Below are 13687 nucleotides of genomic sequence, written 5' to 3'. Positions count from 1 at the left end.
TGCGAAACCAGCACACTCTTTGAGACAAATCTTGTGCTCATACAGGTTCCTACTCACCTCGAACCACAATAGGCGGGGTTATAAGAACATCTCGCCTACGTTATTGTACCATATACCTAATGAGGATGTGGTCAGTTGGCTAGACTGACGACTTTGGTGCTGGAAACCAGAGTTCGAGCCTCGGGGTCACGTCCACATCCTGTGATTCTGGGCAAATCAAATACTCTCCATGTGCCTGAATGTGTAATGTAAATACGGTGCTCATGTAAAGCGCTCCAATACCTTTGGCTCGAGTTCGCGCTATATAATTATGCAAAAAAAAAATGGTATGTCTCGGAATATTGTGACCTAACTATCATCTGCGAAAACATAGCATTCTAAATATTGTTCGCAAAAATATTGCCCCATTCGCGTTAATAACACATCTATAACCAAACCAAAAGCAATTTGTTTATGTGAGACAATATTTTTGTTATTGATGTTCTGAAATGCAATCCACTTAATAGGGGACCTCATTTCGATTGGGAGGACCGTGGAAAATATGGAGCGACGGTGGTACGTATTGCCTACTTACCATTAATGTATGTTCTGCGGTAAGCTCGAGAGAACTAGAGTTCGATTTTGGTGGCATTGTCAGGACCAGCACGTTCTGCATGGAGGTATAAGAGGTCTTGTTCTTGAAGTAGTCCTCGCTGGAGAAGGAAGAAAATTGGAGAATTAGGAAACTGGATAGGGCCAGATTCGTCACGAGATTAAAACACCCCATTCATTTATTTATACAGAATACCACTGCAGAGCAGAGTAAAACTTGAACGATTACCTCATCACATAGCCCCAGCTTCACAAGCCAAGCACACTGCAGGCCACAAATGTAAGTAAAATCCACTTTTGATCGTATACTGCACTATTTCTAAACACATCGATTTGTATCTAACATATAGAAAACTGGCTAGCGCCTATTGCTTTAACATGTTTATACAAAGACTGTAGGTTAATGGGTTTCCCCGAAATTTGTATTTTCTGGGGTGTAACATAGGATTACTTTTATACATTTGTCTGGCAGCTAGCAAGGTCTGACCGAACTTCCCCAAGTCTGTGCATGCATTGAACCAAGAAAGTTCTGTCTCAGGGAGAGAGGACAGAGCAATAACAAATGTATATAGCGTGTAAACTACACGAATTCACACAATTGTCAGCTGTGTAAGGAACACAGTAATGAGATTTGGACGTGGTCATGGCGCCTAAAAAATGGTGCGAAATACATTGTTTTCACCACTCTGGGACATATTTATTTCAAATGTGACACAGTACAGCTCAGCAAGTCAGCTTGCTGCACTGCGTTACAATGAAAGGGCAGGAATGCACCGTATTTATCACAATACGGCAAATTCCTGCCTTTTTCCAGGGCTGGTGCACAATGTGCTACCTAGCGCCAACGCAGGCACCATTGCACCATGGCACAAGGGCGGATGAATTGCATGCAGGATTGTTTTTGTGCAGGAAGGGACCCCTTACTGCATAAAAACAATCCCCAGAAGCATTTTCATCTTTCTATGTTTGCTGCAGAATTCAGCACACTAGAAAGAGGAAATAACAAGTAGAAATGAAGGTATTTCTCCTTGTTACGCCTCCTCTGGGAAGGCGTAGTATTTAGGAGCATTCTCAGGTCTGCCAGTAATGGTAAATCTGGGAAAGCGCCAAAATTCATGGGTTTTGCATGAGAACACCAAAGCAGCACCATGGAACATCTCCCTGGGGGAGAGTAACGCAACGCAGCGATTTGCACTATGTTGCATTATTCTGGCCAAATCAAGCCACTGCTTGGCTTGATGAATCGCATTTCAAGGGTTGTGTGGCTTTTGCACTACACAACATGGTGCAAAAGGGATGCAACCTGTGCTAAATATGGCCCTCAGTTTCTAGGAATGCCAGAATCATGTTAATTCACTACAAATATATTGCATATATCTTCCCCCACAGCTGATGCACAAGATAAAGTTTACACGGATATATGGCCATACTGTACTACTGAAGTGGACACTTTTATATGTGATTGTCCACCTGCATTGGTGGGAGGTAGTTGGGATATTAAATGAACTGACAGGATGGAATATATAGGTGACATCCCAGGTGTGTCTAATGGGTGATATACACCTGTCATATGGCTTGTACTTTCTCCAGTAAAACTGTGCGTTTGGACTGGTGCAAGACTGATTCTGAACACCCTTTAGGATATGCTGGCCTATACTCCGGCTAGCTCACATTGCACTCTCTGCAACCATAACCCTACAGGGTAACTAATGCTTGGGCAACCGCAGAACACGACACCCCTGATCCATCAAGGAAATCGTGGTAACAGATCTAGAACCCTTTTGCTCAGCCACCTATGCTTACCCAAAGAGATACACAAGAAATACATAACATGCAGTTTCGTTATTTTTTGAAGCATTGTAATTCTTGAGTAAAATATTTGCACTGCAATGATTAATAGAAGGAAACAGAATAATGTTATTAGCATTACAAGCATGGTGAAAAAGATGAATAACTCAACCATTTTGCAGATTACAGAAAACTATATGCTTGCATGCAAGTACTGTAATTTAGTGTATTCGTACCTAATGCATTCTACCCTATCGTGTCTAAGGTGAGGGGATGTGCCGAATCTGTGTCGGGTGGTTTAACTCCCCTTTATCTGTGAGCAAGTATGAGCAAGCTGCCCATCTTGGTGTAGAGGAGGACAAAATCCCTCACATGAGTGGACAGGAATCAGCTGCGCTGGAATTCCAGCATAGACGACCTCTCAGTGCCAGCGAAATGCTACTCTGAATAAACAAACACTTTATGGCATATATATATTAACATCATCCATGATCTCAAGCCGAAGCTCTAGTTAGACTGCAATTGTTTATTCTATTATGATAGCTTAGTCACTCAGCAGCCAAAAGCAAATAACAACATCTTATGTGCTGAACTTAGCCCTTGTTCAGATTGTTCAAGATGGTCTGCTATAGTGCCTATGAAATAGTTTTGTAAGCAAACTGAATTGGAGGAATATTATCCTGTATATGTGTATGCATGCAGATTAATGTGTGTCAAATGTTATCGTCTTAAAGGGGAGAGAGAAGACAATATAAGAACGTGAACATGTAAAGATGGCATTTCTTAACCAGGCCTAATGCCTCCACCTGACACCTACTTCGTGGACGAACGACAAAACCAAGCTATCTAATTATAATGCTAAACCCACATAAAAGCATTAAAAAACTCTTAAAACTATAAAAAGGTACACTACACGCTTTGAGAATAAAAGCATACAGAAAGCCATATTTAGAAAGTCTAAAAGCATTTTTTTTTTAAATACATTAAAAGTCGTGCATAAAACTGGCAGATTGTTTATGTGTTTCAAGAAGTAGATGAAACATTGCTGCTCTCAAGTTGAACGCGGCAGGAGCGATGAGATGCATAGTGCACATTCTCAGTAAAGCGATAGACATGAAATGGATAAATGCCAAAACTAAAGAATACTTATTTACCAGATGCCCACGCAGACCCCGCATATACATGGTCCCGAAAATTCACAAGTCATTGCTAGACCCTCCCTTGAGACCAATTGTCTAGGGATGTGGTTCGATTCATGACTCACTGGGACGCTATTTGGATACCTTTCTCCAGCCCAAAGTACAATCTTGCCCCACGTACATACAGGACACCACCCATCTACTCAACATCTTAAGAGATGTCCCTGTCCCACCCGATGGGCCAGTTTGGCTGAGTACAGTGGATGTTGTTTCACTGTACACCTCCATTCCCCACCTGGAGGGGATAGAGGCCATCGAATGGGCATTATTGAGAACCGATAACATCAGAGCCAACCGCATTTTTTACTTGAACTACTGCACTTTTGTCTATTCCACAGTTATTTTCAATGGCAAGGACGGTTTTTCCTACAGTCCAATGGCACATCAATGGGCTTTTCTGGAGCCCCCATCTATGCAAACATTTTCATCATACGAGCATGAGCATATTCTGACACAACCCCATTGGACTATGAACCTGATTGTGTTCAAATGCTATATTGATGATATTCTCATCATATGGCAAGGTTCGCGTTCTGACCTTGAGAACAATATCCTACAGCTAAGTTCAATCAACCCACGAATTCAATTCACTCACCACATTGACTCTCAGCAAATCTCCTTTTTGAATGTTCTGTTAACAATATCCAATGGTGCCATTGAGACTTCCATCTTCACCAAACCCACAGACCGCAACAATGCTCTTGCTTACCATAGTTTCCACCCATGGTCACTAAAACGTCATCTACCCTACTCACAGTTTTTGCAAATCAAACGCATCAACTCCAACCGTTGAAGACTTCAGAATACATGATATTGTGTTCCATTGATTACTGAATAGTGTTAATGATGTATTACTTTTTGACAAGTGTCAATTACTCTCCAGGTAGTGACCTGGATATATTTTCACTTTAAGTATAAAGGCATAGCAGGGCCTTTTCCCCTGGTGCACGCTAACAGATGATTGGAAAACTTTAACAAGCATTTCCCCACTAATGTTTGAGTTAGTTTACTGAGTGCATCTTTGGCTGCGCTTACTTTAAAAACAAGATACAGGCATTAAGGTTTCACCATAGAACGCAAACAGCTCGAAGTGTCTGTAGCCTTCAACTCAGTAACATTATAGCTCTAATCTGCAATTGCCCATGTAGTACAGAAGACATGTAACTCCTCATGATGGCAATTGCAGACAACACTATGTTACCCAAAGAGTACATTCTTGTAAATAGAGTAGTCATACCATTATCTACTATTGCAAGAACCCTTTCCAAATTTGCCCTGTCCATTTTGCCCAATCTGTCAACAGCTTCCTGCTGCAAAATTTTCCACACTTCATTGTATATTGCATACAGAAAACGCTTTTGATATGGTCTTCGAGGACCTAGTAAAAAGTCCTGTAATACCATGTCATCAGAAAGAAGGATCAAGCGTTGTTTCACCTGAGACAACATTGAGATTGTTACACAATCAAGGCACTGTAAATTGCCACCCCTGAGTATTTTGTCTGCATATATCTTAGATCGGGCCAACTGATCTTAAACCCTTTGGTCTCGCACAGAAAACGAGCCTGACAACTGTTAGTAGCTAATGGCCACACTAACCATTCCCTCTGATTGGTGTCTGAAGAATTGTATGAGTCATTAGAAGCATAATGCCTGTTTCCTCCATGTAATTTGTGAGTCACTGCTAGTTTGCAAACCAGGGGCTAGATATCCAGCACCTAGTTTTAAATAAGTTAATATACCCACCTGGTTATATCCCCCAATGAAGCGTATAAAGAACCAGTCAAATTAATGTACTATTAATTTAGCAATACTGCCTAATACCATGAACATACACCAAGCCATATGTTCATGGATGTTGAAAATGTAATACTATATTTTATGTATTAAGCCGGCACTGTTAAACTATCTCATCACTGTAACTACCATAGTCAGGAGGAAGTATTGTTGGGGTTTCTTTCAATGTTTCAGACTATTGTACTGTTATAAGGACATGAAACAATTACTCTGTAACGATGTGTTAAAAAATACGAGAGTGGAAATGTTTTTTATTAAGAATTACTGGACAGGCAATAGGTATCACCCATCACAATGGAATGACAATGTGAAAAACAACAGCTATTGGCAAAGCAAATAGGCCTCGCCTGTGAGGTTTATTGGCTTTGTACATTTATTTCTAGCCAAGCCTGCTGTGCAATGTCTGAAAGTTAGTTAAAAAAGCACTATGGCGCTGTAGCGCTCCCCATGACAGCGTGCTTTTTTTTACTTTCACCCATGTTGCACAGCAGCTACTGTACAAAATGGCTGTTTTTTTTTTTAAGCGATATGAAGCAGCCAACATTTACCGTGTCATAGCTCTTTCATTTCCTTTGCTTTCAGTCATGTTGCACGCAGGCTGCTCTGCTGTGCAACATGACTAAAGAAAACATGACAAAGCCTATAGATTGTGAATAGTCAAGACATATTGGCTTTGTCAATCATTTTTTTATTAGTTAACCTTGCTATGAGAATTAACTTAGCTTCTACCCACAGGAAGAAGTCATCAAGGGGCAATGTCCATGTTAACATAGCACAGCAGGAGCATTGTGAACAAAGTCCATTTTCACCTTCTACTGAAGGTGACAGATTCCAAAGTTTCTAAGAGGCAATCTGGAGGGGTTGCTGCACCTCCCGCACTCACCCCCCAACACATTGGACACACTTTGGTGGTGCACCAGGCCATCGTGGGGCCACCACAAGCAAAAGAAAATGTAGCCCTTGTAGGGAATGATGGGAAGCTCTTTCAACATCTCGCTCCTCTCTTTATTTTCTTTGGCCTTGCGTCTCAACATTTTTTTTCATTTTCATTTTTTATCATCCCAGCCCAGGCACCTGTGCCCACCAGGCACGGGGTTCTGAATTGCAATGGGTCAGTGTGGACACTGCCACCTGCCCCAGCTGGCTGCCCATGAGGCTGGCACTGCTGGTTGTCAGCATGCAAACCGGCACCAAGTTTCTCCCCGCCTGCTCCTGTGGACTGGATGTTCTATGGCGGTGGGCACCCTGGTCCCATCAAACACAGGCTTGGGGAACAGGTGCAGCGAACCACCTTGAGGGTGGGAGGTGGCAGCAATCCCCCTTTCTGATTTCTGTCATGTCCTTGGAGATGGGGTTTCCAGAACGTAACTACTGCAGTGGGGCCCAGGGGATGAGACCCTGGACGCTGGTCCCATGTACGCCTCATCCTCAAATCAATCAACAATAGGGATGTGATGATCCCTGAAGGCTTGACTCCTCTTGGGGTGTTTGTGGAGTTAGTGTCAGAGTGCTATGCACCTATTTTCTTTCATGTCTGTTTGTCAAGGGACAAAACCTTCCCCAGAAACATCTGTGGCCCTAGAATGCTGATTTTCATCACCCTTGGCTTGTTTTGAATCTGGCAGCAACCTAGTCACCAGGAGCATCTTCAGGCCTACGGGCCACTAAAGAAGTACTTTTCGTACTTTTCATGGGGAGCTGGAGTTTCTGGCTCACTGAGTCAGACCTGGGCTATGCCTGGCTCCTAGTGCTCTTCTCCTGCTGGTGGTAGTATCTTACACAGCCCCTCCATAACCAATCAGCAAAACACACTGCCAGCCACACTCCTGGTCCCCGAGACTCCTGGGTATGTGAAGTGCACCAGTGTGCTAGTCAATTCCAGTGCCAATCCACAGAGGTCCTAGGGGAACTCCAGTGCCACTGGCCATGGAGAGAACCATCCTAGTCCTGGGAGTCAGCTGGATTCAAAGTCCCAACCTCCATCCTTGCAGAGCATCAGGTGGCTTCTCCTTCCAATTGGGCATCCTTTTACTATCATCGCACACAGGTCCAGGATCTTTTCAGCAGTCTCTACCTTGTGCAAGAGTTTTTAAGCAGGGGTGGATGGTTTTAGGGGTCGGGCACCCCTAGCCAATTATAGGATGCTACCTCACCCCTCCACCCCTGTCCCAACCCTCCTGTACAGCATTCTGGGACAATCCAAAAATAATGACTTCCAGTTGTTTCGGGTAAGAGTTTTTTTTGAGAACCCCAGCAGCAGCATCTTTATCTTAGAAAGTGGACACTGTTGGTTAGAACACTTAGTCCAAATACTGTGAACTTAGCATGAGTGAGACTCTGATAGTGAGACTCGTTCACAGTCAAAGTCTAAAAGAAGGGTGCTCAATTGTAAAAAAAATTCCCGAGGGCTCAATGTGCTGAATCCATTTGCTACACCAACAATTCCTTTTGAAATGTTTGGCTTGCTTGTTTGAAAGTATTTATATTTGTCATGGCAAATTGAAAGCACTAGTGTGTATCACTTTCTCTATATTTAGTTAAAGGGTGTGCCTTCAAGCCCCACTGAACTTCTTTACATTGCTAGCAGTTTTTATTATTTTATAGAATCAATGTATTATGCATGTCATTCTGAAGGGCCAACAAAACATGTGGGAGAAGGTCAGCATTCAAATGTTTGAAAAGCATTGGTCTAATAGGATTTGAGGAAACGTGTGGTTTCAACGTGAATTCCAGGAAATGTCAAGTGAAAGCAGATGTGAACCCGCCGAGTGTATTTAAAAGATCACGAAGAAAAGATATCAATTGGGATACATAGAATTGAATGAAGCAATCTAAAAACGAAATTTTCCGTACTAGTTTTTATTTAAAAAATCAAGAATTATAAATGGGCTCAATACTAAGTACTAAGAATGGAGGTTGATTGTAGCACCATACAGATTTCCTAACAATATATTTTGAAAGGAGAAAGATATTGTTGATGCTTTCCTCAGTGAAAGAGAATCGAATAACAGGAAGAATATATCTAAATTTCTACTGTGGTCTCCTATGCAGATGACACACAGTTAGTAGTCACATTATTGGACAACTCTGCACAGGACGCTCTCAAATTTAAAGATGATTTAACAGCTATTGCGGACTGGATGTCATCATTATAAACGTTATCCGGTTATTATTAATAAAAACAACCATAAAAGTACAATCAAAATTGCAGCATTAAAAAACATTATTCATTGCTAAATTAATTTCCGCAGTCTAAAAACATTTTTAAAAAAGTCAAAAATAGATGCAATTGTTAAAATAGTATCTAATTTCTGCATTTCTAAAAATACGGGGCGGCACCGATTTACTTCCATAGACTTCAGTATGGGCACAATCAATCTCTTCCGTGGCAGTGTATAAAACTTACAAAAGAATAAAATATGTATAACTGATTGTTCAGAAAGCTCGTCACAGGTGAATTTACCCAGGTGTCGTGTCCAATTATTCATATCAGGGAAGCTGAAGATTCTAAAAATTATGTTTAACCTGAAGCGTGTTAATAAGAACCTTTCGCAATCACTCATATATAAAGTTGTGTATGGTTGAGGATTGCTAGAGGTCATTATTAGTTGATGAGCAATTACTGTCTTTTTCTTCAATTCGTCATTGGATCTGATCTCTTCCAAATACTTCATACCTTGGTGTTTAAGCTCTTTTCTAGGGATGTGACACATTGAGAGACGGATCGTCATAGTACTCTAGACAGCTCAATTAAAAAAAATATTTTTTTACATATGAAAGCCATCCTATCCTGCTCGCATGTTCTAAACTTATCGCATCCTTTAGGATAGTGCGATTCAGGGCACACTCCTCGGTGGTCCAAATCCTGTGCCACAACAATATCGGCTGGACCTTGATGATATCTTCAATATATGATAAACCAAGTTCCATATGGCAAAAATATGTTGAAACACTCTCTGGTACACCTAGGAGATATCTCAGAAACATATTTTCTGCCAATTGGAAACACTTCACGTTGGCATATCCCCATATGCCTACACCATAGACAGCAGTTGATACACACGTTGCACTATACATTTTTATAAGCTGTCTAATTGGCTTTTTGCCTATCTTTTTCGATTTTTTTTAAAGCCATTATGGCTTTACAGAACATCAATCTTCTTGATTATATTGCATTTGAGCACAGTCCAGATTCTTCAAACAATATGCCTAAGTATGGGAAAGTGGGGGTGAAGTCCAAGGGACTTGAATTAATATACATAGTTTTTTTCCGTTTATTAGCCCCAGGACCACAATTCATACAGAACGTCTTGGTGCAGTTCATTTTTAGGTCCAGATTTGTCATATAAGTGTGAAAGGATGTTATCATTTTTTGCAGAGCGAGGGGGGTCCTGCCCATTATGACCGCGTCATCCACGTACAGGAGTGCAGGGATTGATCTTTTTGCTACCATAGGCATGTCCCTGCACTCCTGAAGTAAGGTATTTTCCAGGTCATTAATGTAAACTAAAAATAAGAAGGGAGCAAGGACGCACCCTTCCCTATGCCAAATGATCTAGTGCACTCCCCGTTTTTGCCATAACGGACTGTTGCCGTGGCACCAGAATAGAGGTCCCTGAGAAAATAAATTATTTTTCCATCCACCACCAAATTTTCTAATATCAACAACAATTTACTGTGTGTGACGCAATCAAACGCTGACGTTAGGTCAACAAAAGTAAAAAAGATGCGTTCAGTCTTGGTATATTTTTCTTGTAGGATGAATAGGTTAAGCTCCTGATCTACAGTACTTAAGCCTTTTCGAAACCCATACTGAAGATCACTAATGGTTGAATTTTCGTCCGCCCAGCTTTGTAATCTGCTTAAAATTACTCTCCCAAAGATTTTTATGGATGAATCCAATAGTGAGATCGGGCGATAGCATGCACAGGATTACCTATCTCCCTTCTTAAAAATGGGAACGATAATAGATTTAAACCATGATGGACTTAAGCCCCTCTCAGAGGTAGCATTAAATAGTTGTGTTAAGATAGGGCCCCACAGGTCTGTATTATTTTTAAACAGATCAGCTGGTACTCCGTCTGGGCCTGCCGCTTTCCCTCCCTGTCTTGCTTTTATGCTTGAAATCACCTCTTCCACAGTTATATCCAAATTGGATTTCCTGGTCAAACCCTCTGCCCTCTCTACCGCAGTCATTGTAGAGTGTATTTGATGCTACACAGGTAATACACTATACAATTTGGCATAATGATTTACCCAACCACCTCAGGAATTGCTATTTCAATTCGTGCCTTGGTGTTATCGTTAGAAAATGGGGCATTCACCGCTTTCCAAAAGGCGGTTATATCCTTACTCTGTGAAGCCTCACAAAGTGCATCCCAGGCATCCATTTTAATATCTGCTTTCCTTTTTTTCAGCGTTATATTATGTATTTTCCGCAACTCCCTGATAAGTATAAGATCACGCGGGACAGCATTCAAGGCACGCTTAAGTTTAGAGTGGGCCTTCGTACATGCTGTATCGAACCAACTCACAGTTTTTTCCTTACGGTTTCTCTGTTCGACCCATAAACTATCCTTGATGTATGTAGCAATCAATAAAAAAATTAATAATACACTGGCTATCTGAATTTTCATCCAGGCAAGCCATAATGCTGGTTAGGCATTTTGTAATCAACTTGCATATAAAATCTTCCGGGATTACCTTACTCCATTTTAAAGAGTATCCGTTTTGTCTGCTCATAATTACATCCGGGACGGTCTGCCTGATCGTATTATCTCCCCCAGAATCAAAGTGTGGATCTAATATCTCCATAGTTAGCGGGTGATGATCACTGAGTGCTATGTTAAGGGTATTACAGGTTTTAATCTGCCGTCCATATCTAACAGGAAATAAAATAAAATCAATTATTGTGGCGGCACCCCTGCCATTAAATGTCGGGACAAATGAGGACTCCTTTGACAAATTTCATTGGTGAAACCCAAGTCGCATGAGAGTACAATATCATTTAAAAGTTCCCCGCAAGTAGTGTGCTCAAAATGGGTTAGGCTGGTATCCTGATCTAGCATAATTCCACAGGCACCCTGTTGTCCCCTTTTACAGATGGAGCAATTAAAATCCACTCCCCATATGACAATTACTTCTTTGGTACTTATTTCCATCACATATTTTATGGCAGCACCCAGTGTTTTCACTATTCCTTCAATCCTATCCACCGGGATATTATTATAGAAGTTGACAATTATCAGACACAGTGATTTATTAATATGAATCTTAACCATGTGATAATATCTATTGTTCAACACTAGATCAATTCTCTCACATTTGAGCTGATTTGATATATACGTGCACAGGCCCCCCTTTGCCCTACCATGTATTGAATTTATTGCTGGTGTAAATAATGTTTTAAATCCACAGATGGCAGGCCTCTGTTACCCATGTTTCTTGGAGACTTAAAATATTGTAGTTATTTATGGTATCAATCCATAAGCTGTTTGTCAGTTTTGTTTTTAGGCCCGCAACATTCCAAAAGATTATTCGCCATCCTTTCTCATTAACTGGTGGATCATTGGAGTTAGCCAGACCTTTCATCATTAACAATTCCCTTTGTGGGTTCTTTACTATAGGATGTCTCTTAAGGACGTCCAATTCTACATGATTACATTCGACTGTCTCCTCCGTGGGGTTGACAGAGATAGTATACTCCTTAGTTTCACTGGGTCTCTTCCCTCCTATGACATCTCTCATATGGGTGTCTTGTTCATCATGATTATATTCAACTGGACCCTCTCTGGGAACTTTCGTTAGACTAGTTGCCCGATCATGTACTCTTTCAGGCAGGTTTGGTATATGTTGATCCGTAGCTGCCTCTGTGATGAGTCAGTCCACCCCCTATAAACCTGAGAATGTGTCAAATCGGTTAGAAGTAGGTATACTGAATCTGAGGCCAGCTACGCTATTCCCATTTGAGTTTCCAGGTCGATGCCTATTTGCTGGTATAAATGTAGATGGGGTAGAAATGGCTTAAGTCACACATATATATACCTCCATCTCCTCTTTGATACTTCCAATCTTGAATGTAGCTAATTACTCTACTGTCCCTAAAGTTTACAATGATTGAGTCCCCCCGTGAGTCTTTTACTCTGTGCCCCACCCAACTTACTCTCCGTAGATGCAGGATTTTACCATCTATATTTGGCGGAAGTGGTCTGTTCTTATTTAACCAGTATGTTACTTTGTTCTTCAATTCCTGGTACCCTTCTACTTTCTCATCATTCAGCTCAGGGACACCAGATAGGACTACAACGTGAGGAGCTGCCTCTGGCGGCAAGTCGATGCGTTGTAACATTCTCTTTGGTTTTAAGTCATCTGCTCGTTCCCCACCTGTATGTCCCAATTTATTGGCCTGTCCTACAACTCCTGGCTCCCCAGCCACTCGAGTGCCATTTCCAATTTTCGGGAGGGCCGATGTATTCACAAGTAGTGGGATAGTCATATTATTGGATTCATTCGATAGAACGTTCCTAGTAATTATATTCTGTATTTGTGTGTTGTCTGACAATTTCTTTAATAGTTCGGTATTTGCTGTTATTACTTGCTCTATAGTTCCCAAATTCGTTTTACTCTTTCCACAAGTGGCACTAACAGGGACTTCACTAGATGTTCGATATTCTCCATTAGGTCTTGAGTAAATTGGGGCGGGGAGTGTTGGGGCTCTAGCAATTTTTCTTCTATATCTCCTAGGGGTTCTTTTGAGGGGCTGGTATGGTTCAATGCAGAATTATTACCTAGATCCGGGTGAGATTGTATCAAAGGATCTTTTGCTGTTCTGAGTGTTTTGGTTGTTTTTGCTGTTTTTGCCCACCTGCCCTTATGACTATCCCCCCCACGTTTTCTTATTAGTACAGAGCTTTTCCTTTGGCCTTGATTTTGCACATTGCTTTTGCTAGTGGGCTTCTGTGGGACACATGGAGCAGACTCTTCGGGAGTAACCTCTAGGACTGATTCAGTGCTTAAGTCACCTCTAGTCGTCTCCCTATTTAGTTCCGGAGGTGCTACCAATGTTTGCGACTGTGGGTGATTCCTAGTTGCCTTGCTAACATCTTCATCTATACTATATTTCGTTGGAGTAATGGCTGACTGTATCAGTCCCAAAGAGGAACGTTTGTTATAAAGGGGGTCTAATGACAGGCGGCGTTCAGTTATCTCTATCTCACGTTCTAAGACTGAGGCAGCCCTGATTATAAACTGATCTAACGTCCCTGTAATACTCCCGCCCACTGTTGCTTTCCTACCTTTCCCTGAACGTGAATT

At 41.4% G+C, this 13687-nt stretch overlaps 1 protein-coding gene across 1 annotated transcript in view; it reads right to left on the bottom strand.

Annotated features, from left to right (window-relative positions):
• Positions 1 to 13687, bottom strand: part of LOC144753527 (guanylyl cyclase C-like) — a 632982-nt gene that overhangs the window by 447344 nt on the left and 171951 nt on the right. The window contains exon 7 of the mRNA XM_078641183.1: positions 575 to 692. Coding sequence (XP_078497309.1) covers positions 575 to 692 — 118 coding nt within the window. The remainder of the gene's footprint in view (positions 1 to 574; positions 693 to 13687) is intronic.

Source organism: Lissotriton helveticus, chromosome 1_1, assembly GCF_964261635.1.
Source record: "Lissotriton helveticus chromosome 1_1, aLisHel1.1, whole genome shotgun sequence".
Taxonomy (NCBI): domain Eukaryota; kingdom Metazoa; phylum Chordata; class Amphibia; order Caudata; family Salamandridae; genus Lissotriton; species Lissotriton helveticus.
This window is presented reverse-complemented; position numbering and strand designations above follow the sequence as displayed.